The following is a 27,040-nucleotide window of genomic DNA, read 5'->3' as shown; positions in this document are numbered from 1 at the left end:
TTCCTGCCTCTGCAGCTCAACGTGGAGCAGGAGGAGCTGCATGTACCAGTTAGCAAGAGCTAGTGGCGGCATGTTGTTGGAAAGTGTGTTTGGTCACATGCAGGCCTTTTGTGGTCTTTCCCAGTGGATTGGATACACCTGTGATTTGTTTTCCATCACCTGAATGCATTTACCGCCACGTTTTAGGTGGCGGTAAATGCACAGTGTTTTTTTTTTGGAATTATCACCCATTTTCGGTAGAAATGCCATTTCCAATCTTGTCAGTAATTCTGCCAGTGGAATTAGCACCAGGGCTAATTCTGCCAGATGTTGGCTGTAATTCTGATGGGGCTAATTCTTCCGGCAGAATTAGTGGCAACTCCTTCAGCAGTGTGTTAAAAGTGGTAGTTATTCCGCTACCACCACTTTTATCGTAAACCGGCGAACTCATGATGAGCCCCATAGTTCTTACACAAGTCATGAGTTTACAGCTCCAATTAAGTCATTAACTCTCAGAAGAGTGCTTTGAAAAAAACTGTGGCAGGAACTACCAGGGCAGAGTTGGATGGTAAGGCTTGATTGATGTTTTGGGCAGGGAGAGACAGGCAGTGGGTAGGAATGGCCGTAGGATTAGCATGGCTATGGGCAGACAAGGGGTGGGCAAATAGCCAACTCCTCCTCCAACCTTGTGTGTGCCTCCTCATGCCATTTCTCCCTATCTGTACTCTAATGCAATAGTTTCGGCTTGTAGGTGTCACTGCCACCTTATAGCCCAAACTAAAAACTGTACAATACACACCTGCTGTACAAAAGGAGCACTCTACTTGGAAAACACACACTGATAGGAAGAGAACACGGTTCTTCTTGACCAGAACTATCTGGTTAATTTTATCGAATTGGATTTTATTTTAAGTGAATTTCATGTTAGTTAAAACAATGTTAACAAGTATCAGCACTATAAAGTTACAGAACAATAAAAGCAAACACGTTTTCAGCTATGTAAAAACCAGAGAACCTAGCACCAGAGGATTCCAAACTTTACAGAAGGAAAATCGTCACACGGCTTCAGTTTCCTTTAAGACCATCAGAAGATATTGCAATGCTACCATACAATTGTGATTACAATCACATAGGCTGAAAACAATCCCAAGCGTCACAGTAAAATGTAAACTTCTTTTCTTCAATCAAAATGGTCTAATTCCATTTATTTCGTCTCACTGTAGAGAAAGCATAAAAGACATGGTAGATATTTTCAGCTGTTAAACTACACAAAATAAATGACCATAACTTGTTGAATGTTCAATTGGGTGTTGACTGTTGTAGTGGGGGAGGCTGCTGCGTACCGGCACTCCGGACCATTGCGGGGAGGGCCCCGAGCCAGTATGTGGACCGTGCGCTGCGCCACCCAAAGGCACGTCCACACAGGTAGTGTCTTACCCCACTACAGCACTTAAGTTGCTATAGGTGCCTTGCAGCATTTATTGCACGTAACCCTCGTTCGCGTGGTGACGTCTACATAACATTCCTCTTCTTTCCCATTAATTGAACAAATAAAAACATGCACACACACTTTCACAGTACACCAAACAAAGTCCTTGTTAGCGCACAGAGTCACTTAGCTTGTCTGGAGGCCTTGGTGCCACCCTCAGGTGGTACAAGCCATGCTACCGGCTCGCTGGATCCGGGGAGGGCTGACTGGCTGTGTCTTACCCTGTTGTTGGGCCAGGCTGTCAGCATTGGCTGGTCTGGGGGACTGATGCCACCACCCTCCCCTCCTCTTGGTCCGGTTGTTCTACATCAGTTGGGTTGGTGGACTGGTGTCATCCTCCTTCTTGGCTCGGGCCCATCACAATCAACTCTCCCTCCTCTGTTTCCTTGCTGTTTGCTCGATCTCGCTCATCTCTCCATAGTGTCCAAGGAAGTTTCTTGAACCAGGATGCGTTCCTGGTGGCAGACTTCCCTTTCCAGCTGGCAGTGATCATGGTACCTTTCCGTCCGGTTACTGTCCAGGGCTGGCTCTCAAACAGGCTTGCCATCTTGGTCCTTGAAGGGTGCCGGGGGACTAAAACCTGATTACTGACTCTAGTGTGTGAAATCCTCGCTCATTGTTTGCTGCTCATGTGTTCGTTGGCTCTGACTCTTATCGTGTGTCCTCTGCTTGTCCATGGATTGTGCCTTGTTGTTGCGGTGGTGAGGTATGGAGGACTGTATCATTGTTCTGAACATGATGTCAGCCGGGGGGTGTTGGTTGACGCGTGTGGTGTCAGCCGGTAATTTTGGAGGAATCGTTTTCCTAAAATATTCTGCATCATCATTTGCCTGGGGCCAATGCACTGTGATTAGGTGATGTGTGCTTTGGAGATCGTCCATGTACTTTGTGAAATCGGCCTCTTAGAATGGTGACCTGTTGTCACTTTTCAGATGTTTGGGCAGCCCATGCGTCGCAAATATTTTTTCGAGAGCTGGAATTACGGCTTCTGCAGCTGTGGAATGGACTACTACTACCTCCGGGTATCAGGAGTGTTTGTCAACCGTGACCCAGAAGGTAGGTCCCTTCTTGTCCTATGCAGAAATCAACACTCACCGACTCCAGTGTGACATGCTTCTCGGTGCTGATTGGATTAGTTTGGGTAAGAGTGATTGTGAGAAACCTGAAGGTGTCTCCCTGTCTAGTCCCCGGGGATCTGTCATCCAGGTGGCCAGGACACATCCATCACTTTTGGATCCCGTTCCTGGGGGTGGACCAATGCGGGAGGATCACCTGGATAAGGGGGTCCTTGGGGAGCGGGGGTGGGACACCGACAGATGAGACGGGGTATCCCCTTCTTATTTGAACACCTTTTCCCCATCCTACCACATGGGATATTACAAAACACTGCTCCCCCCCTTTTCCAACAGAAACACATTTGCACAACACGAAAGACAATGGACTAACACCAGAGCCGTTTACCTGACATGTCCCAATACAATGGTCAGGCAAAGTCAGGCAATTAACCAGAATCACACACACCTGGCAGCTCTTTCCCTTCCCCACAGGGACAAAAGGTGGAGCACAAGACGAGCAAGGCAGACCGCACGACGTGAGAGCTAACTGAGCCCGGCAGATCAAATGCAAGAGAAAGACGGCACGAATAGAGAGCATAGCAAGGGGAGACATGACCTTGTCCTTATCGACAGAGACCTGTGAAACCTCAAGAGAAGGAATAAGATTGTGATTGTGAACAATAGCCAGCGTGTGTTGCAGCAGATGTCAACGGTACCCGGGCGCCTCCTCTGCTGACAGCCAAGCCAGGGAGAGATGCATGGCCCAATGGTACCTGCCTTGACTCTACAGACAAGAAAGCAAAGTAGTTTATCAAAACAGAGGAGTCGAGGGAAGAGTCGATAAAGAAACCGAATTGTGTTGAACGAAAGTAGCAAGCGGCTACCCATTGAACTTTGAATAAACAAAGAACTGTTGATATAAGAAGAGGGGAAAGCCAGAATAACAGAATCAAACACCATGTGGGTGTTCACTCAATAAGAAACTCTAGGCGAGTAACCAGGTGTTGAACTATGTGTACCAGAAGGCATTGAGAAAAAGCAGAGAAGAAGGGTCAAAGTGGTCATACGGGGGTCTTGTAAAATTCTCTGTACAGTCAAAAGTCTGACCGACAGAGGTTTGTGGAGAAAAGGGAAACACATCCTGCATGGTGAAAAGACAGTGAATTGTTTGAAAAGAACATTGTGATTCATGAAGTCAAGAAGCCTTGCAAGACAAGGGGAAGTGAAGTGCCCACCCACCCCCTTGCCATTTTGGTGTCTGAGCCCGGCCGAGGAAGTACCAGGGGTGGAAAGCCACCACCCAAAGTTCACTGAGAAAGGAACTGTTTTGGTATTTGGTTGAATACAACTTGTGAGGGGTCTGCGCCCAGAAAAGGGGGACCCAGCGGTGAAGCAGTCACCCAAAGCCATACTTGAAACAGAACTTCGTGCTTGTTGAAAACATCAGGCCTTGAAGGCATGAGACTTTTATTGAAAAGAGACTTAACCATCGAAGAACCTGATAGCTGGAGCGGAACGGTCGGCTTGTGCTGGGAAAGCTCGAGTGTGTGCTGTGCTCAGGAGACCCACCTTGTGGGGTGCTCAAAACGTGGGGAAGGGAGACCCCTGCTAATCACATCCTGATGTATTATTTGTGAACACTTCTTTGCTTATTGAAACCCTTTTGCCACACTCTTTCTACAATTAGTTTTAAGGATTTTGCAATCGTTTTTTTTTTAGTATAGGCATTTTACTTTGACAAGACGCCACAAGGACTGCCTTATTTTTCATTTGATGGTCAACGCTTGCTTCCATCTTAGATTTAGGTTAGATTAGGCATTTTTCCAACCTGCATATTATTTAAATAAACACCCTTGAATCGTGGTCACTTGTGTCTGTCTTTACTGTTGCCACCAGGAGTTCCTTACAGTGGTGCTTCGGTTGTCAAACCCGGGAGGCATGACGCGATGACTGCCTCTACTTTGGTGTCAATCTGGGGGAACCAAACTGGATTTCTGCTCCTTGCTTTGGTCCTCACTATGCCTGGATGGCCTTTGTGTGCCAACGCTGCTATTCTTTCCTGCATCTTGAGTGGTATCAGGATGCGAGCCCCTCTCAGGATGAGGCCTTCGTCTGTGACGGACAGCTTGTGGCAGATGGTGAACATCCCTGAAAGGAAATCGTTTGTCTCCGATGTGTGGTTGTGGTTGTTCTGAAGAAAAAGGGTTCCACACCCCTTCTAGGATGGCGTTCTTCGTCAGGGTGCAACATGGGTCGCTGTTCGCAGCTTATACCAGTTCTGATGTGCTCACTGCTTTTGGTTTGGTCGCCTCCACGATCAGGCATATGTGTTCTTTAGTTCCTGCAGATTCCAAGATTTAAGCCGTGATAGAAGTTCACGGGTGTCTGGATAGAAAGTCCGTGGGGTTGTCTGCTCCCGGTTTGTACACAAGGTCGAATTCGTACTGTTGCAGTTGAAGCAACCATTTTCCAACTCGTGCTGGGGGTGTGGTGGCGAGACTGTACAGATGGGGATTAGCGGCTTGAGGTCCATGAATGTCTTGAATTTCCATCCACACAGGTATAGATGAAAATACCTGCACCCCCTCAGGACGGCGATGGCTTCCTTTTCGATGTGCGAGAACCATTGTTCTGTGAGAGTGCGGGCTTTGGATGCATAGGCCACTGATCGCGTGTCTCTTGTCGGGGTGGTTTGGACAAGCACTGCTCCTAGACCTACCGGGTTCGCATCCACGTACAGTTCAGTGTGCAAATGAGTGTTCTAGTAAGCCATTGTGGTACTGGATGAAAGTGAGTCTTTAATCATGTCGAAAGCTTCCTGACACGATTTGCCCCACTCCCATTTTCTGTCCGATTTAGTTAGGGCCTGCAGCGGCTCTGACAGCGTGGCCAGGTTGCTGATAAACCTCCTGCAGTACATAGCCATCCCCCAGAAATTGCAGATTTCTGTGGGTTTCGGGGATGGCGCGGCTCCCTTGATGTCAGCTACTTTCGGTGGGTCTGCGGACATGCCCTTGCCATTGAATATATATCCAAAAAATGTTAATTTCTCTTTAACGAACTTGAATTTGTCCTTGTGTATGGTCAAACCTGATTTCTCCAACCTGTCGAGGACTGCTGCCAGCCTAGCCACGTGTTCCTCCTTGTCCTTGGCGTGTACCAGGATGTCATCACTGACATTGAGTACTCTGGGGAGGCTCTTGCAGGACAGTGTGTATGGTTTGTTGGAATATCTCTGCTGCGGAAGATATGCCAAAGTTTAGTCACTTGAATCTCCTCAGCCCTAGGTGTGTCGAGAATGTGGTTATATATCTTGAGTCCTTGTGTAGCTTGAGCTGGTGATAGCTCACCTTTAGGTCTATTTTGGAGAATACTTTGGACCCTGTGAGGTGTGCGATATTTCATTGCGTGTTGGAGTGATGAGTCTCTCCTGGATGATGGTCGCTTTGTGAAGACGCATGTCTATCCATATTCTGATTTTCCCAGGTTGCTTCAGTTTCTTTGTCACTACCGTTGGGGAGACCCACAGGTCCTGTCACCTCCTGTATTATACCGGCTTTCTCCAGGTCATGTAGTTCTTTGGCTACTAGGTTCCGCGTGTGGAAAGGTGTTTTCCGGTGCCGTAGTGCTTGTGGCTGTATGGTCGAGCCGCTATGCAGCTTGATCACCTTGTCTTTCAGGCACCCAATCCCCTCGAATAACTTAGGGTGGTTTTCCAGGAAGTCACTGATTTCATTGTCGTCGGACGTGTTGCAGATAAACTTGATCAGTCCCAGGTCTTCTGCCTAGTCACAACTGAGTAGGCATTCAATGTCTGCGTCTATGAGATATCGTTGACTAGATCATCAGTCCCACAACCCTGTTGAATGTGGTTTGAAATCACCCAACCACTGGGAGGGGTTTCTTTCTCCCATATGCGTACAGCCGTGTGTTAGTGACCTTCAGTATTGGTTGGGGATCCATCATATGTAGATTAGTGAGGGGCATCACATTCAACAAAGCCCCCATGCCGATTGTCACCATTACCTTCTCTTCCTCCACCTGAATATTGCATCTGGGTCTTTTTTACTTTTTCGTAGCCTTCTGGTCTCCTCGCACCAGTGCCGATATGAGGCATATTTTCCCTTTTTTCTTCTTGGTCTGGTGTGATGCAATCGCTGCCATTGTCCTGCTTTCTTCGTCTTCCGACTCCACGGATGAGTTGTTTTCGGCCTTGACCTGTGCTGTTTTTGCTTGCTTCTTGTCCCTGGGCGTTGTTTTCCCAGTCGAAGGGCGTCGGCCTGTGGGGTTGCCAGAGGATCATCAGACCTTTGCGTAGTGGTGAAGGCGACCATAGCCACTGCACGTGATGTCCTGTGCTGGGCAGTTCCGCTTTCCATTTCGTTGCCCACCACACTACCCGCAGTCGTTGGGCCAGGAATTCTGGCTCACCATCCAGATGTACGGGTGGACCCATGGCCATCTCCTCATGGTGGTTGTCGATCTATGATTTCCGCAACAGTTGGAGCATGGAACAGCTGTAGTCTTTGCAAGGTAATGGTCATGTGAGGGGCTCATGCATGCAAATGTTCACTCTGGCGGCCATATGTCAGGATGCAGAATAGGGGAATACTTTTTTTACTTAGTATGATTCTCCTCAGGTTCTCGGAGTTCATCCCATTAATGATTTGGCATCCGATTTCCTTGTCAGCATCATCAAACTCGCACAGTAATGCTAGTTGCCTCAACCGGGTGTGGTAGGCATCGAGCGTCTCTGCCTCGTTCTGGACTGTCATGCAAAAGTTGAAGATTTCATAATCTGGGTTGAGGTGGGGCATGAAATGGTGCGCGAGTGTGTCTTTTGTTGATTTATACTTGCCATCAGTGTCCGGCACCCGAGTTGAAAATGTGTAGGTGTCCTCTCCCACATTTAACAACTGTTTAGACCGCATTTTCTTCGGCGTGGTAATTTCTTTACAGTGCATAGCCATTTCGAACTTCTGGATCCATAGTGCACATTTGGGTCTGTACGGAAGACATGATATCATCAGTAAGACAGACACAAGTGACCACAGTTCAAGGGTGTTTATTGAACTTGTACAAGGGTGTGATAAACGCCTATGTAAACCTAAATCTACAGATGGGAAAAAGCTATGACCATCAAATGATAATAATGCAGTCCGAATGGAGTCTTGCCAAAATAAAAGGACCTATACTAAAAATTACAGATAATGTGGGGGTAATTTTCATGAAAAAGAAAAGTGTTCACAAAATAATATATCAGGGTGCTAGGGGCCGTTGGCCTCCCTTCCCCACGTTTTCAGCACGGGACAAGGCCGGTCATTTGAGCCAAGCACACACTCTGGCTTATGTAGCCCGAGGATATAGTTAAATTTTCCCAGAACAGGACCTTCTGTGTCCTAGTCTCTTTACTGCTCAATATTTCTATCTCTCACACTCAGCATCAGTTGGATACCTAACATACACTTTCGAATGAGCACCCACGTGGCGCCAGACCAATCTGTGTATCGTATCTTATCTCGGCTTCCCAAAGTTCAATTATAAAATTCACTTCTTCCTTTGGCTTCCAATTATATTTGCGTCGTTCATCACAAATGCTTCACACACTGTTCTCTTTGTACAATGTTGCCGCTTGCAACCGTGGTTCAAAACACAAGCTGGTTTGTTATCAGTCTCTCCGACTCACCGGCTGTGCAGTCTTTTCTGATGCCTCTTTGTTGTAGGAGCCAAGGTCAGTACCAAGGCAGCAATCGCTCCTCCCCGCCTTGGTTAGAAATGCAAGAGAGCCCCGGGTACCTGCGACACATTGTGCAGGTTTGATCAGCCTTAGTTCCTGGTCTTTGGGTTTATTACTTTGCAAGGCTCACAAAAGTAATAGTCTTTACAGGTCAAGGGTACTTCCCTCCATGTAACCCTCTCTGGTCTCGCCGTCTTTCTCCTTGTATTAAACTGCTATATTGGAACTGCTGTTTCCTAGTGTGTTTTGCCTCGCTTAGAGTGTACTTTCGTGCTCCCCCTTTTATCCGTGTGGGAAAGTGTGATGGAAGTCAGGTGTGTCTAATGATCCGTAATTGCCTGACCTTGCCTGACCATAGTGGTGGGACATGTCAGGTATACGGCTCTGGGGTTAGTCCGTTGTCGCTCACGGTGAGCTGTCATGAAAAAGTGTTTGTGTTGCGAAAGAGGGAGGGGCATTGAGTTCCTAGATATCCTACCTGGTAGGATGGGGAAAAGGTGTTACAAGGAAGGGGATACCACGTCTCACCCTCCGGTGTCCCACTTCCACTCACCAAAGACCCCCTCATCCAGGTGAACCTCCCGCACTGGTCCACCCCCCGGAACTCGATCCAAAAGAGATGGCCGTGTCTTGGCCACCTGGATGACAGATCCCCAGGGACTAGCGGGTGAGACACCTTCAGGTTTCTCACAGGTCCCACTGATGATGGTTCCAGGTATGGATCAAAGGGGGTCATGGGCATGCCCATATGTCCCTGTGCACGTGATGCGGGCTTGGGGTTGAATGATGGTGTCAGTCTGGCTTGCAGTGAATGGACTTGGGGTGGCAGCCATGTTGACGTATGTAGGGTGGGCTGGATGGCCACACCTTGTTGCTAGTAGCTTTCCCCTTGTTTGCACCCAGCTGATCGATGTGGGGTTCTCTGTGCAAAATGTCTCTCTCACAGATTGTATTCCTTTCTTGCCTCCCTGTGGATGCTGCGTCAGTTGTCTGCTCTGTATCTGCAGTTTGGGGCTGGCTTGCTTGTGGAGTGTTCTCCCCTAATTGGGAGAGCCAGCGTTGGCCTGTAGGCTGTGTGCTGAGTCAACGGTGTGTATTACTTAATGTATTTTTTTCTTCCGTGCCCGTTGGTGCCTATGCAGCGATCCCGGTCGTCGCCAGTGTTGTAGTGGGGGGTGCTGCTGTGTACCTACACTCCTGCCCATAGTGGGGAGGGCCCGGAGCCGGTTTGTGGAGCGTGCGCTGTGCCGCACAAAGGCACGTCCACACGGGTAGTGTCTTAGCCTGATTTTGCACTTCCGTTGCCAGGGGTGCCTTGTAGCGTTTATTGCACATCACCACGTTTGCGTGGTGACGTCTACATAACATCCACCATTTAAACAATTCCTGTGTATCCAAAATGAATTTATGGAATAATTAAATGTATCATAGCGCCAGGAGATGCATTAAATATTTCTGGAGAGTTTGATGGGTAAACGTAACCCAAATCAAATTTGCTTTAAGTATTTTTGTTTAAATGTTTTAATTCAGCCATGCAAGTAACTTCTTCAAAAGTCATCTCCTTTCCCACTTGGAAGGTGGTTGCACTAACTCTACATGCCAGGACTCTGACCCCCTCCCTGGCCCCACAGAAAGCCGTCCAGCACACCACACCACTGGATAAACACAGAGCTACACTAGTCATGCCTCCATCACATACAAGGCTGATAAAGTTCCAACCTTCCTGGATGAAAAACCCACTATCTCGGAGGCCTCTTCAGCCGCCATCACCAAATTAAAATGTAAGTGACGCAAGAAGGCAACCAGGAAATAGGCTTTCTCCTGCTACACACACGGACTCCGGTATCACATACGGGCGCATGGTAGGGTGTCCCCATCCCTCCAGCACTTAACAAGGAAATTAAAACCCTGGCCTTTGAGAAATACTGTCCTCCCCATGAATTCCTGATAACACCACCCTCCTTTCTCAATACCTCCCCTTTTTTAAGGTCTTGTTATGTGGAGCTTCGCTCTCTTCCAGAGTTCTTGGAAATAGACATTGGAGAGGGGCCTTGGTGTCACACAGCTGCTCTGTGATGCATACCGAGTGCATCCCCTTGGAATACTGTGATATAGTAGAAGCCATTTTGTAGGAGCAAGTAAAACTGTAAAGCTGTGGAGAGATTTGGTGAATGGTGCTTTCAGGAACTTGTTTTGTTTCTATTATGCTTGGTACACCGATATGTCTTTTCTTTTGTGCTGCATTGCATTGTGTTTTCGCTTGGTGGCAATGTGTCTGCACAAATACCAGTTCTAATAGTCATAGAAAAAAAAAAACTTCCAGCCACCAATGGAAGACTTTTCTATGTCCATTTGTGTTTTTAATATGTGTAAAAAGAAACTAGGTTGCCCGTAGTTTTGGGCCATTAAAAATAACTGCTAAGTATCTATGCCATATGGTGACCTTCAGCACGTTTTGAGATTGTGTGCCAGCATCTCAAACCGTGCTGTGAAGGTCACCATCATTGCTTAGATCTTACATGCCAGGCAATTCTTTCCAATGGACCAAAGGTATGTAAGCTACTGTTTAGACACCAAAAGACAGCGTAAAAAACTGCAAATGGAAGCCTTTTTGCTACGACTATTGGTGTTTTACAATGCGTTTTTTTTAACCACGAATTGCTTCAGCCGTTGTATTTGTATTTTATTGTGTTTTATATAGCGCTTAAACCCAAAGCGCTGTACAGTTTAAAACAGAATATGGTACAACAATAATTGTAAATAGAAATCAGATCATCATTACTGGTAGCAGACAATGAAGGACCGTGTAGTAGATGGGATTTCAATGAGGAACGGAAAGTGGAATAATCAGTGATAGAGCAAATAGCCTCTGGCAGGGCGTTCCAATGTAGTGGAGCGAGAAGCTGGAAAGACCCGAAGCGGGACTGGGACCATGGTGGATGTGGAACATTCAATCTGAAGAGACATGCAGAACGTGATGGACTGTAGGACGATATAAGTGAAGCAAGATAGTCAGGTGCAAGCTGGTAAAGTGATTTTAAAACTAGACGGAGGAAATGGAATTTAAGTTGAGAATGAAAAGCTAGCCATCCAAGAGTATCAAGATGAGGAGGAAATAGAATCATGATATGAAAGGAGACAGAGTAGACGAACAGAAGAGTTATAGATTGATTTCAGAAGAGCAAGACCGGAACCAGGGAGGCCGAAGAGAGTGTTAGAGCAGTACAAATGTTGTGAGAAGATTGAGGAAGAGTTAAGAAGTTTGGTGGCTTGAAATGTGAGAAAAGGACAGACTTTACGGATATTGTAGATATGATGAACAAAGGAAAGACTAGAGTCAAGGTAAAGGCCAAGATTCAGAGCTGTGAGAGGAACAGTAAGACTAGCGGGTGGGAAAGACATGAAAGGAGGAGGTGGATGAGGAGGAAGAGTGTTAGAAGGGAAGAATGAGCCTTAAACTGTGCTGCATAATCTTTGTTTCTTTTGTTCACGTTTACGTAGCTGGGGGGTGTGGGCTGGAGAGGTTGGGGGCGGGAAGGGTAGGTATGCCAGTGTTTGCAGTTCCACTGTGTGCCACAGTAGTAGCCTGCATGAAGTGCTGATAGCCACCACTGCTTGGGGCTAGTGACTCCTCAGAATATCACTAGCCCACAGTGGAGGAAGTGTACAAAAAGAAGAAGTGGAACTATGTTCCCTGCTGGCCTGTCCCCGCTCCCCACAAACCCCATCACCACGCCCCCTAACAGGCACAATCCAAACTCCCAACCAAACACTCCTATTGTTTAAGGGAATGTTCAGTGCAGTGCAGTGCAGTGAAGTGCAAGTTTCAACTGCTTCCTACACTTTTATTTTAAAACGAAACTATTCCGGTTCGGTTTCCTTTTCAAATAAAAGTATAGGAACACTGCTTACCCACAACAGCGGATGCAGGAATCAGCATACATCACCAAGCCCCATGGTCTTCTTATATGTCTATATCCGTGTCCATGCAAGCTTACTGACATACAAAGAAGCAGCAGCTGGGATGCAACACCAAGCAGGGGGAAAATGTAGATGGTCTTCTTTATCGCTTATTTTAAGATGTACATGTTTTGGTTGCCCTCCTCCCCAACCGGTTGAATTACCACCAAAACGTAGAAGGTGAGTTGGGGGGGCGGGGGGTTAAGCAATATTTAGTGGGGTGAGGTAGGTGCAGAGGGGACAAAGAGTGATGGGGTGGGATTCGATGATAAAAAAAAAAGAAATCAGTAAAAAACTTTCAGGAGAAAAATGTGACCAGATACACTTAAATGAAAACTCGCAGAACCCTATTTTAAAATCACGTTTTATTTAAAATTCCACGTTATTACAATTCCCACCATCATTGTAATTAGGCCTCTGTGTTGTAGTTCCCGAGAGGATTGGGTCAGCATGGAGAATAGAGTTAGCATGGGGTATGAAACCTACTTATTATGGTAGGAATTAGGCACATTAATCTTTTTTTCGAATTGTATGATGTCACTGCGCATTTCACACCTGTAGACAGAAAAAGAATTAAGGGCTGACGCACTGAACTCATTATCTATTCCGTGTTGTCCAAAGTGGACTATGAAAGATAAAACGTTCGCTTGCGAGGTACATGAGCTATAGGGGATACCGAATGTATTTACCTCTAGATCTGTACAGAGAGAGCTTGCTCCACGCCAGATTCTCTGCAGGTATCTATTTAGGAGGGACCTCAGCCACTCTGTGATTCAGGATGTGCCCTACGCTGAAGGCACTGTTCCAGTGGCTACCAGCTTTTAGGAGCACTAAATTGAGGAGAGATTAGTGAAGGTTGTGTTTCCATGCTGTTTGGTGCATTCATGTATTACCCACGTTGCTGCGACATTGTATTCAGCTTGTGTAATTTTTGCTTAAGTGGGTCTGACTCTGTGGCCAAACTACATGCAAAGTTCCCAACCCATAATGGTGGCCTTTGACTAAGCAAAGTTTTAAATCCTTTCTTTATTTTCCTAACAGTGCCCTTTACTTTGTTTTGCAAGTGAATTTGCCTACCTTTAGACCTGGCTAGAGATCGTTCTCTGCCAGAATTGTTGCAATTATCTATTTGGAGGGATCTCAATTACTCTGTCTTCTTTTGAGAGTCTGTTCCAGTGGCACCCATTTTTAGGAGCGAATGTGCAGCTGCCCAAGTTCGGGAGAGATTTGTGAATGTTGTGTTTCCACACTGTTTGGTGCATGGATATGTTATCCACCTAGGTGATGCATTATTTTGTGCTGGTGTTATTACTGGTGCTTGTGGGTGCCTGCGGTCAGACGATGAACAAAGTTTCCAACCATAACGTTTGCAGTCCTTTCTTTATGTCTATATCCGTGTCCATGCAAGCTTACTGACATACAAAGAAGCAGCAGCTGGGATGCAACACCAAGCAGGGGGAAAATGTAGATCCAGTCAGGGGAAGCTGCGGGCAGTGGCGTAGCAAGACGGTGGCCTCAGAGGCATTACATTAAATACAGGGGAGGAGATGGGTGTGGCGAGAAAAGCTGCTGCTGTTCTTCAGTTACCTGGAAAAGTGATCACTGCGCTGATAAGTGAACACACTTAATCCTAGGAGGGCACCCGCACCTGACTGCCTGATACTAACAAGCCAGTGCAATTTATTTTTAAAACAAATAACACAATATGATATCATCTTGTGCACTGGTGAGGAACTGAGTGAGTTGTGTGGCTGTTGTTGGTAACTAAGGTCTGAATTAATCAATTCTGTAATGCATTCAACGTTCACTGTAGTACACACAGTTTGTGTGTTAATAGCAAAACCTCTGTTGTATGTTAGCATTTCTTTGGGGAATATATTGATCATGTGCAATAACCAATATGAACTGGCTGTTATTGAGTTAAGTTTCACAATAGTCCTGAAGATGGCTCAGTGTGTTAAGCACTCGTTGCAGATACCTGTGTTCATTTTCCACATTACATTTCTAAATCCTTGCAAGGCAGATTTAACCATTTCTCTCTCCAAGGTTGGTAAACTTGAGTATATGAACTTTAATGGTAGTAACACCTACCTTGTCACTAGAAAACCATCCCAGCGCCAAAAAAGACTAGTTCTAATAACTAACACAGTATTCGTATGGAGAATGGCTAGAGCTGGGTGCCTCCAAACATGGTATGTAAACACTGTGTAGGCAACCCCAATGAAGATCATATTGCTCTAATCAGAAGAGGTGATTAGGTAGCCAAATTAGAGGGGAGCCCAGGCCCATTTCCAGCTTTGCCTACGGAGGAAATTGTGTTCCTGGGCAGATCATCTTATCTCGGTGTATAGTGCTGTGGGTGGAAGGGTTTACCATTTCACATTCTGGTGGCATTGTTTAGCCCATTGCCAGCTCTTTCTTTTCATGTAGGCCAGTACAGTGGGAAGCAAGGAGTGATGCCACAGGCTTCTCACAAGCTATTTTAAGGTTTGCTTTTGACACAAAAATTCTATGCTTTTTTTTCTACAATTTCAAAAGGTGTTTCTTCGCATCATCAACAAGTCCAAGTAATTATTATTTTCTTTTTGGTTTCAGTGGACATTGGTTAGGGAATACCCCACCTAATGTCCCAGTCTTGGAAGCTCCAGCATTTGAGCATGCGCTGTATGACTGATGAGATAGCGGGTTGGGAGCTCTCAGGGTTAATGAGTAAAGGCCACTTGAACCTCCATCTTGGATTTAGCTAGTTTGAACAGGGCAGAACAACAAGACTTTATTCATGACTGGAAATATGCGGCGGGTGGCGGCCCAACACTTCATCTACGGAGGTGAATACCAGATATCATCAGTCCAGAGCAACCGACCCAGAAGAGAACAATCACGTTGGAAGGAGGATCCCAATGAACACTGAAGATGGACTGCTACAGAGAACTATTGGAATCATTGCGACAACAGGAGGTGTGGGAAAAGACAGATGGATAGGATGTTGAATCAGAGGCATTGCAAGGGGGGGCTAAAGGGGCTATAGCTGTAGCCCCAGATAGAATCTCTGGAGCTACAATCAAAAGGCTAGCCAGCCCGCAATCCCGACAGTTCTGACATTAGCATAGCCCCAGGTCTTTTCCAAAACTAGCAACAACCCTGTGCTGAATGTAGGAGGCCAGATCATGAGGGGGATATAAGGTGATGGCGGGTTGGATGGCGAGTTAATTGGGTGTTGTCCGTTTCTTTATTACAAACCAGGTTTGCAAACCGAATAGACTACTGGGTCTCTTATTTAATTTGCCATTGAGAGTTGGTGCTGTGACTCGGATTCTGTCGTGCTACACTGCAGACCTCTGGCTTCCGTGGGCTTCTGTCCAGACAGCCCCAGGAGCGAGGTTTCCAGAGGAGGATATCGGGGCTTGTGAGAGTGCATTAGGGGCTGCACGGGGGACTGAGGGTCCCGATAGTGACCGGGAAATGGACAATGTAGGTAGGGACATTTTTAAGGGGTATGCTGAAATGGAATGGACATTTTGGGCAGGATATAGAGTGTTGTTGGTTGTTTTGGGTTTTGTCATGTTTGTGATGTTGGTGGTTTTGTCCTTTTTTAATCCACAGATTAATTTGGAAAAATATCGAGGTTAGGGGTTGAGCTGGTGTGGAAATCTGTATATATATATTGGGGTATTAGGTTGGGTGAAGAAAAAAGACAACTGAATCAAACAAGACAGAGGAGGGTAATGAGGAACATGATAGTGGGACACCGGAGGATATACTCTGATGTTTTTCACCAGCATGAGACCCTTTATAGGGCCGAGAATGAAAGAGCCACAGGAGGGGGCGCTCATGGTAGAGTTACCCCCTTTGGGACGAGCAACTTCAGGGGCGCAAGAATCGAGCGGGTCCAGACTGATTGGTGCACATGCATCTTAGGAGCTGCACCTTCGTACAATACCTCAATGACAAGAGGAGGTACGCTATATGGAAGGGATTCATGCACCTTTAAGGCACCTTCAGACAGATACCATCAGTGGGTCAGTAAGAAGATGGGCGGGGGGGGGGGAACAACAACAGGGATTGGTCACGGTCCATGCACCGTCGACACGGGGGACATTGAAACATTGGCAAAGGAATTCCCCGATATATGGGAGGAACCCAACGGTTTGTAGAAGAGTTGCGGACAGTGATACAGTGTTATAATCCATCATGGGTGGATATGAACCAGTTAATGATACTAGTGATGCCACCAGAGGTGAGACAGAGATTGGTTAGGCTAGCACTGTAAGGCAATAATTTCCCAAATAACATGCCTGTAACGCAAAAGGGAGGACAGGTTCCAAGGCAATAGGGGCCGGCTGGATGGATGACTCAGTTTCCCAATCAGTACTCCAATCCCTTCATCACCGGAGATTTGTTAGGGGTGAGTGGATATTCAAGTGGATTCTGACTATCCAAAGGGGAGGGGAATCTGGAAGCTTTAATGATTCCTGTTGATCAGGACGTCCATAGGTTCAATGTAGTGTGCAAGGTATACCAATACCATGCCTGGCGGACACAGGAACAAATGGATCATCCTTACAAAAGAATACATTTTCTCATGTCCTAATTTCTGGAGAAATGGTGAGGGCGGGGGCATTTCGAATACCACTGTTGTTCAACCAGTAACAGACCTGTTAAATTACTTTGGCACCCATTACTGACCACCATGCATTCCTCTTGAGCCCTACACCTCCTGTGAATCTTTTGGGGAGAGATGTGCTGTGCAAAATGAGTTGCACTATTTATTGCACGCCGGATGTGGTGTTCCCGAGTTCATCTGATAATAGTGATGGCTGCATTAAAGGTGGATCTGGGAGACAAGGTAGAAGAGAGAGAGGAGCAATGGTAAGAGGATTTACATTAATTAATTGATTCTATACCAAAATATTTATGGGCCACCCATGATAATGAGGTGGGTTGTATTCATACTGCTGAACCAGTGAAAGTGAAGATAAAGGTAGACCTGTGTAAGAGATTGCCCCGACACCTCAGTACCCTTTAAAGTCATTGAATCTTTAAGGAGTCAGGGAATTGTTGTACAGACCAGTAGTGTGTGTAATACGCTGATTTCTCCTGTGAAAAACGCTGGGTAAGGACATAGATCATTTTGTGCAAGACTTGAGAGCTATCAATGTCGTTGTGATAACTTCTTTCCCTGTAGTGCCAAATCTAGCTTCTATATTGTCCGGCGTACCAGCAGATGCTATACACTTTACAGTAGTTAATTTGTTTTCAGCATTTTTCTCAGTACCTATACACAAAGATAGTCAGTATTTGTTTTCATTTTTTCAGAGGGGGGTCCAATATGCGTGGACCGTTTGCCACAGGGGTATACAGAGTCTCCAACCCTCTTTTTACAGGAGTTAAAGAAAGATTTGGATGATATAAAATTGCCAGGAAAATCAGTACTAGTGCAGTACGTTGATGATCTATTGATTGTCTCTGTCCTTTGTGTGAGGCATGCAAGGAGAGAAAGGGCATAAAGCTTCAAAGATGAAGCTAAACTTATGTTCCATTACTTGGGACATGATATTATGAAAGGATGTTGGCTGATATCCAGTTCACGAAAAGAGGCTGTATACAAAATACTGAAGCCTCAGACTATAACACAGATGCAAGCATTTATTGGTGCTGTTGGCTACTGCCGGCATTGAATACCAGGATTTGCAGAAATAATTAAACCACTCCAGAACTGTACATGACTAAATACTGTCACGCCACTGCAATGGACATCTGTAGCCAAAGAGGCTTTTGTTAAGATTAGATGACTACTGACTGAAGTCCCCGCATTGGGGCTGCAAATTACAAAAAAGTATTCACTTTGTAATGTCATGAGACACAGGCTCACACCGGCAGTTCTTATCCAAAAGCATGGAATCCATCATAGACCTGTAGCCTATTATAGTAAGGAATTAGATTCAGTTGCGGCAGAGATGCCGCCTTGTTTGCAGTCAGTGGCTGCTGCCGCCCTGGTGGTGGAACAGAGTGTGAATACAGCCCTGGGATTGCCTCTAGAGGTGGTGATGCCACATATTATGGCATCAATGCTATGGAAAACTAAGACTTAGCATATATTTGTATCGAGAACAAGTAAATATGAGATGCTGTTGCTAAATGCGTCTAATATTACCTTGCTGAGATGTTCTGTTCTGAATCCAGCATCATTGTTACCCACTCCTCTAGAGGGAGAGCACATGATGTCACCCCACATGACTGTGTGGCAGTGACAGATTGCCTGGTAATGCCACATACAGATATTTCTAACATACCATTGACTGATCCAGACCTCAAGCACTTTGTGGATGGGCTGAGTTTAGGGAATCCGGAGGGGCAGGTGGTTTCAGAGTATGCTGTATGTACTCTGCAGGATGTGTTGCAGAGTGGCAGACTACCGCAAGTAACGTCAGCCCAGAAAACTGAATTAGTGACCCTCACATGAGCCTGTTGACCGGTGGCTCAACAAACAGTTAATATTGATAAAGATTTGAGATACGCATTTGGCGTGGCCCATGACTTTGGTCAACTCTGGAAGCAGAGAGTTTTCTTGACTTCGACTGGCATAAAAAGCAATCAGCATGCCTTAGCACTTTTAGATGTCATAATGTTACCGGAACGTATTGCCATCATAAAATGCACCGCTCACCAGGCTTTGGATGATCCAGTCAGTATGGGGAATGGTTTCACTGAAAGCACTGCCAAACGGGCGGCTGCATCACCCATCTTATCAAGCTGTGTGCATCCATGCTGTCTCCCATCATCACCAACTTTGTCAATGCTTCATTCAGCACCAATGTAGTCCCCACTAGCATCAAAGAAGCATGGGTTATGCCGCTCCTTAAAAAACCTACCCTGGACCTCACTGTCCCCACTAACAACCGCCCCATTACCACAGTCCCCTTCCTCCTGAAAATAGATTAAATGCCTACTCCCAAATTCAAACCCATTTGGAGTCAAACAACTTACTAGGCACACGACAATCTGGCTTTCCACCTAGCCACAGCACGGAAACGGCACTCTTGGACCTGAAAATCAAATGCACTCCATTAGAGACTCAGGCAGCCTCTGCATCTTACTCCTCCTAGATCTGTTGGCAGCATTTGATTTGGTGGACCACAACAAGCTATGTACCACCCTAGTAGATAACTTCCACTTCTCACATGATGCCACCCTCTGGAAGTACGGTCGGTTGGGAAGGATTTCACCCAGAGTCACCTTATGCAACGAAGCAGCGGACCCCATTCCAGTACCCATAGGGGTTCCGCAAGGGTCGTGCCTCTCGACCCACCCTCTACAACGCCTACACAAAGCTTCTCATTGCGGCCCTTGATGCTATGGGTGTCATCTATACGAACTTCGCTGAATACACCCAGATCCTGATCCCTATCACAGGGAACTATGCGCAAGACTAAATCCTTGTAAATAAAATGTACACCATAATCCAAAACTGGATGGCAGTAAATAGCCTCTGCCTCAACGACGAAAAGACAAAGATCCTCATCGTGGGTGCTCCGTCAAAAATCAAATCGATCCACCCGGACTACTCATCCATCACCATTGATGGCACACCCATGCCAATCATCAACCAGGTCAAAATGCTGGGTGTTTACCTAGACTCAAACCTAACCCTGACCAAGCATATCAATTCTCTCTCATCATCCACTTCTTGAACCACCAAACTTATAGCACTTAGCAGCCAATTCATTACCCCACAAAACTGCATTACTCTTGCCTGTGCATTGATATTGTCTAAACTAGACTATTGTAATGTGCTACTACTAGGATCTTCCAACACTAATCTCACCAAACTACAATTACTACAACATAAAGCGCTGAGAGCAGCTCTCGGAATCAAGAAATCTGACCATATCTCCAAAACCAGGAGAGAAGCTCATTGGCTACCCATTAAGGCAAGAATTCTCTTAAAAACAATGTGTATCACACACAAAGGTCTTGCTAAGATGTTCCCCAAGTATCTCACTAACACAGTGACACTGGAAACCTTGACAAGAACACTAAGATCTAACAATAGTTCCCAACTCTGCGTCCCTCGGTCTCAACGCATCAGAGCGGGGGGGGTGGCGGGATGTGTGGGGGGGCACCATGCAGTTTTCAAGTCCTAGTCCCTAAAACCGTAAAACCCGAGTTCCCTCCCTGGGGCTTTGAGAAGCGAGACATTGCACCCCAAATTTAGAAAAATCCTAAAAACATGGCTTTTCAATAGATTCTAGCAGCAGAACTATTATCTCCTAACCTGCTCTCTTTTACCCAGTCTCCCCTCGTGCAGCGTAGCATAGTGGGCAGATTATTACCTACTATCAGAGCACGGACTGCCTTGGGCTAACCACGCATGTTTTGTCTTTTTCCTCCTTATGTTCAGTAACTATTCGTTTTTTAAAGTGTGCAAGCCTCCTGCAACCTATGTATTGTCCTTCCTTTACTGTTGTGTAACCATGCTTTCATTGTAACCAGAGATTTTAAGCTTTCTGTAACCTGTGCCATGATACCCCCAGGTTTGGGCGTATAACAAATACAATAAATAAATATAAAAATAAATATAGTGAGATGTATGTTTTGCAAGTCCAGACAGTGCCAGAACAGACACCCTACAAAACATTGGAAGAAATTGCTCAGATGCAGGAGAGTGCACCGCCCTGGGAAAAGGCTAATTTGATTATGAAGGGTTGCTGGCTGGAGGACTCTCTGTGTAGAGATGAACAGGGTTGGTTAGTGGCCCCAAAAATGTTAGTATCCCATTTGGTTACGAATTATCATGGTTCGACACATGTAGGTAGGGATGGGATGACTATGCTAATGGGACGGTCCAGGTATGCACCAGAGTTCAGAAGAATAGCCCAAGAGTATGTCAGCGTTGTGTAATTTGTTTGCAGAACAATGTGAGAAAAAGCGTGCCAGTCAGGTAAGAGGCACTCCCTCCCCAATATGGTACATTTGTGGGGTTACTGATAATCTTTACAGTTGATACCATTGGCAGTACTTGATAGTAATTGTGGATGTATTTTCTGTATGGGTGGAAGCTTATCCTTGTAGGAAAGCTGATGCTGTGACAGTTGCAAAGATACTAATTAGAGAGTTTGTGCCCAGATTTGGAATCCCAGTGTGTATTAATAGTGATCAGGGAACACATTTTGTGAATTACAGCATTAAAAAACGTTGTCTATTTTAAACAATGAACACAAGTTGCATTGTCCCCACCATCCCATCGGCAGGGGCAGTGGAGAGACGGAATGGGGTTTTAAAGAATATATTGGGTAAGCTATGTCAGATGTCAGAAAACTCGGGATGAAATTGCCAGATGCCCCCCCCCCCCCCCACCTAGTTCTGTCTAGTATGAGAAGTATCCCTACTAGGAAAACTGTGTTGAGCTTGACAGATTATTGGAATATGTTAATACTTTGGTGTCTTCTGCCAGTCTCATTCCTAATCAGGTTCAAGCTGCTCTGCCATGGAAACCAGACGCTCCAGGTCATTCCCTACAGCCCGGCGACAGTGTATTAATAATGGTCCACCAGAGAAAGACAGCACTGGCCCCACACCATGCATCTCCTCTTAAATTCTGCAGTAAAGGTACGGGGGCACCCAACATGGGTGCATGTGAGTTCCTGCAAGAGGGTGGTAAACCCTGCAGTGTAGGTCCTACTGCCCTGCTGATTTGTTCATTTGTGTTTGCTTCAGCTAATCTAGTTAAAGGAGAAATAGACTCCATATTACATAACATATTAGCTATGAAAAACCTGACTAATGTAGTAATTACCAGTGATGTAAGGGCCTGGCCAGGGTATAAGAAACAATGGACAGTATGTTGGAATGGGGGAACCTGTGATTTGAACGGGGCCTGGGAGTGCGGGGTGGACCTTTTGGTTGGGATTTATATCACGGCCAGCCGAATTACCAGTGGGGGTAGTGCCATCTCACTGTAAGGCTCTGCCAAATTGGATGAGTGACGAAGATTAGCTGAAGGCACTAAACTTGGAATTGGAAGAGCCCGTAGAGAGACTCCAACCTAACCTTAGAGATAGAGATTTGAGTGAAACAACTAACATTCCTACTATTGTAACTACTCAATCTACTGTGGTGTACCCGAGAGCCCTCACATGTCTCTGATCTAATCTATTATTGTCAATCTGTTCCTTTCACCAGGAGAAGGAACAAGAAGATCTCCAAATTGATTCATTGGTATCATCAGTGGTCCTGGATAAACAGTAATTACAGTACAATGAGAACTTGGTTGCAATGTAGGCACAGCTCTGGATTTGCTAAATGTCCCTATGGCTATGTATAGAGTTGTGGTTCCAGGGTTGTGTGAAATGGAGGACCTTAGTGTGATGGCAGGTAAAGGAAAGTGTCACCCAGAGCAGTTGGAGTGCCACTTGCTAACCATGGTAGATGGGCAGAATTATACCAGAATGGTAAAAACATGCACTAATTCTACTGATGCACATTGTCGTTTTTCAGACACTTTAGAAAATAGAAAGTACACCTTGATTCAGCGTTTACCATCTCCCAAGATAGAGACAGATGAGTTTCTTGTATATACTCAAGTATACAACCAAGGTTATGGTACAATCCGGTGTCGGATATAGAAAGAGCTGGTTATAGGTTTCTGGGGTTCAACGCGACAGTCACAGTTCTGTTTACTATCCCTCTGTCTGCCCTGGCCCCTCATGTATGATGTGCAAGCCCGTGGCAAGAAACCATGGCTACCCCACTGCCTGTGAGATAGTCCAGATGTATTGCTCTCGTGGGATTAATTTCCAGCGCCTTATTCATTTTGACCAACTTCCTCACGCGTGCTTCAAAGGCCATGCAAGCAGTAGTGGAGTCGGGCACGTTTGCAAAAGCACGTTTTGAGGGAGCGCATCACACCCCAAACGCCCCCACTCATTCTTGTAAAGGTTCCCTTGGAGAGGCACTGCTAGCAGGGGTACCCGACTCCCTCACAAGCTCACAGCTCATTAGCCCCGCTCAGCTTGGCTGTCAGCTGGCTTCACAGTCCCCTCAACCAATTAAGCCCCTGTGGAGAGCCAGCCAGTCTCGCACCCGCAGCAGGCCATGGTCTGAATGATGAGGCAGATTCGGCTGGTGGAGGGAACGGGGTGCTACAGCTTGACGCGGGACTCCCAGTCTAACATGAAGCCCACCATGTGGAGCGTGTCCATTATTCATCACATGGCACTGATTGCACCCACCAACCAATACACCAACCACACCCATCCATCCATCCATCTATGCATCCACCCAATCATATCCATTCACTCACCTTCTCAACACCCATGAATACAATGCACACATCTTCACCCACTCCTCAAAACCACCCACCCTTCCACACAATCACACCAGACATCGACCAGTCCATCAATCTTCCATCCACACAATCAAACTCATCCATCCAACCTTCTATCCGTTCATAAAGCAAACACTAGCACCCATTAAAAAAAATATCAGACCTCTTGGCTTTGCCCGTGCTTGTTCTGCACAGTGATCACTTTTCTAGATAAGTGTGTGCCATGTAAGTCCCATGCATATAGCCGGGCTGCTGCACCACAAGGCAACAGTACTGGGGTAGGTACGGTTCTATTGTACAGTGCCAGCACTTCACCTTCACAGTAGTGGCACTATTCAGAAGTGATCATGCACTTTTATCGAACCATACAGAAACGTGTAATTCCAATTCCTGCCGGCACTTTTCAGAAGTAAGATTGCACTTATGTTTTCCATTTTTAAGTACCATTGCTTCTAGTGAAACGTTTCTCTTGTACAAACAAACGTGCAGAGCGAATCACAGATTCTCGTACTGGTGAGAATAAAGGACTTGCGTTTTTCTTCCCCATCCATTTGAGTGTCAAAAGCAACATACCTCGTTCTGCACCGGGGACCACTTGGGCGCCTGCAGGTCTGCAGAGAAGAGGGCCTGCTTCACAGTCTTCAGCATTCTGGCAAAGGTCCTGTGCAAGGAGAAGGGCAGAACTGCGTTAGGCATGTTCATAGATCTCCAGGACGTTTTGTGTGACCAGTGCTTTAGCATGCCGTGATTTTGGTGGTGGGGCCTAAATAACATCTGGCGCACTGTTAAATCCTGGGCACTATGTAATTAAGAGTGACCTAACAACCCAATCGAGTTTTCATACGTGCAATGAAAGTGAGTAAGTTCCGCTTTAAAACATATAATCTAATAAATGAGCTTACAAATAGTGAACAAAATAAATATATTCCGATACAAAATAAAGCTTCAAATCAAAATGGGCCACTGCTCCATGCAATCACATAGATGCTTAAAAATAAATCTGTGGTTCTTTTGCACTACTTACATCATTGGAATGACAATACTTTAATATGATTTGTTGAAATAATCAAACCTTTTTGAAAAAAACCTAATTCAAAATGTATTTAACTGATGTAATTATAAACCTGACTTATAGTGACATCACGTGGCGAAGAGCAGTTCACCTGGCGAAGAGCAGTAGTGTCACTCAGCTTTGTATTTACATTACTGCGTGGAAGAGATCAAGTCGAGAAAGTCAGTTCGAAGAGCCCTATAGAACCCTGGCTCAAGGACAATATTTGGAGACTGGCAGGGCTGAGCCCTGCCCCACTTAAAGCCCAGATTGCAGCTAACTAGACGGAGCACAGCTTTTGCTGCCCAGTCTTCCAATGAAATAGCAAGGCTTAGCATTAGGGTTTCTACTGTAATGGGGCAGGCAAAAATTCAGATAACACCTACTGCCCCGGCTCAGATGAGTATGCAAGTACCCTTTCTTGTCCCCGCCCCTGACCAGTATCGTCCAGGTGAGAAATGATACAAACTGAGAAAGGCCTACCAACCCAAGAGTCTTGGGGTAAAAGATGAAACAAACCAAGTCCCGAAGGCAACATTAAGAATAGATGGTGTGATAAGTAGATCAACAGGTAGTTGTTACTATAGACGTAGATAGAGAATGACTAGTTGGCTAAACGCATACATATGAAATACACGTAGCAAACACAAGTACACGTAGACATGAAGAATGCATAGTCACAAAGAATATTCGTCCATAGACATGAAAGACATGCATGTAGACATGAAAAATATTTGCACGCAGACACGAAGAACATATTTATTACAGGGCCTGTGTTGCGGCCCTGTAGTTGTTAAGTTGCTCAACCCATAGGAAGAGCACTTTTTGGGTGGCTTATAACTTCATCTTCATCCCCCCCCAGACGAATGCTCACCAAAACTTGCAAAAAGAATACATGGCCCACTCCAATTGATTCTGCGATGGTTGTTGAGGTTTCGTGCAGGGGGGGGCAAAATCATAGGAGCACCAAAGATTTTGTGGTTTTTCCCCATAGACGCAATGGAAAAAACAAATTTTCCCATGCCTACTGCCAAACCGCTGGACGCATTTTCCCCATATTTGCCCCAGGAGTGGCGGCTTGGTCTCAAAAGCGCGCTTTTGTAAATATGGTGTAAATTCGTTCACTTTTTATTTTTAAAATGCCCAAAAAGTAGGTCCAAATAATGTGTGATAACCGGGTTCAGTCCGCGGACTCACTTCGCTGTTCGGTCTGCAGACGGCCACGTGATTGTCCCGGGGTGGGGGGGAGTGACATGATGTCTGCGGACATTGGACGTGCCCGTTGATTGGATGGCGGAGAGCATGAGGTGTGTCATTCTTCACGAAATGGTCGCCATGTTGAATCCACAGACAGCCGGTGCTGACCGCGGACAGCACAGTCGAGAAAAAGTCTGGGGTTACTTGGTGGTGAAAAGAGGGTCTGGGAAGGGTGGGGGAGTGGAGAAAAGATATATTTAATGGTGGAAAAAGGGTGTGCAGGTGCCACGGTAGTCCGCGGACACTGCAGTAGTCCATGGATAGCGCCATGAACGCAGGGGTTGGAAAACAGATTTGGAGTTATTTAGCTGGGAAAGAGGGTTTGGAAAGGGTGGGGGAGCGGAATAAAGATTATATGGAGCTGTTTTTATAGGTGAAACAAGGGTTTGCAGATGCCACCATGTCTGCGGTCAATTTCGGTGTCCGCGGACATAACTTGAATTGGAAGGGGGTTTTGGGCGAGTTTTGTTATTTCAACATGTGTTGTATGTACTTGTTATATGGTGTCATTATATCGTGGTAGTTGTGGCCAGTGGCCAGATTCTTGGGGGCATGGCAAGAATCTGGCCACTGGCCCCATACACTATAGTAATATGTGTATAGTAATTATGGGTACTGTAGGAGGAGTATACAGTATTTGTAGTACAGTGGAACAATATAATTGAAGTGTAAATAGTATTTATGATTGTAGTACAATTGAACATTGAAGGTAGTGTTTATTGAATTTGTATTTGTTTTAATAAAGGTGTATCTGCTTTTTTGAATGGTGTTGACATGGTATCTTTTGAAAATGAAAACATCAAGTTGGATCGTGCAAACAATTTTCGGAGTGATGGAGTGCATTTTACTGATTTTGGGAATCAGATGTTTCTTGCAAATATTAAAAATGCACTGAGAAAGTTAATGTGAAAAGGATGTACAGAGCATATGAAAACATTTGTAAGTAGTTCTAGGAAATAAAATAAATCATAAAAGCAACCAAAATTAAATCAAAAAATGAAAAAAATGAAAAATGGCTCTTTTAAGAGCCACCATTGTACAATAAATTGCTTACATTGGGCCTCATTACGACCCGGGCGGTAAGGGATTACCGGTACCGGTAAGGGTACCGGTAATCCCTTACCGCCCTATTACGAGTTCCCTTTGCGGGTCCTCCCTACCAGCCGTTAGGGACAGGACCCGCAAA

At 45.7% G+C, this 27,040-nt stretch overlaps 1 protein-coding gene across 3 annotated transcripts in view; it reads right to left on the bottom strand.

Moving 5' to 3' along the window:
- The window catches only part of HEBP2 (heme binding protein 2), a 96,873-nt gene that overhangs the window by 49,616 nt on the left and 20,217 nt on the right, over positions 1 to 27,040 (bottom strand). For all 3 annotated transcript variants that reach the window (XM_069608082.1, XM_069608083.1, XM_069608081.1), the window contains one exon: positions 24,120 to 24,207. In XM_069608082.1, the coding sequence (XP_069464183.1) occupies positions 24,120 to 24,207 (88 nt within the window). The remainder of the gene's footprint in view (positions 1 to 24,119; positions 24,208 to 27,040) is intronic.

This window comes from Ambystoma mexicanum, chromosome 4q (assembly GCF_040938575.1).
Source record: "Ambystoma mexicanum isolate Mex_15411 chromosome 4q, UKY_AmexF1_1, whole genome shotgun sequence".
NCBI classification, from domain to species: domain Eukaryota; kingdom Metazoa; phylum Chordata; class Amphibia; order Caudata; family Ambystomatidae; genus Ambystoma; species Ambystoma mexicanum.
This window is presented reverse-complemented; position numbering and strand designations above follow the sequence as displayed.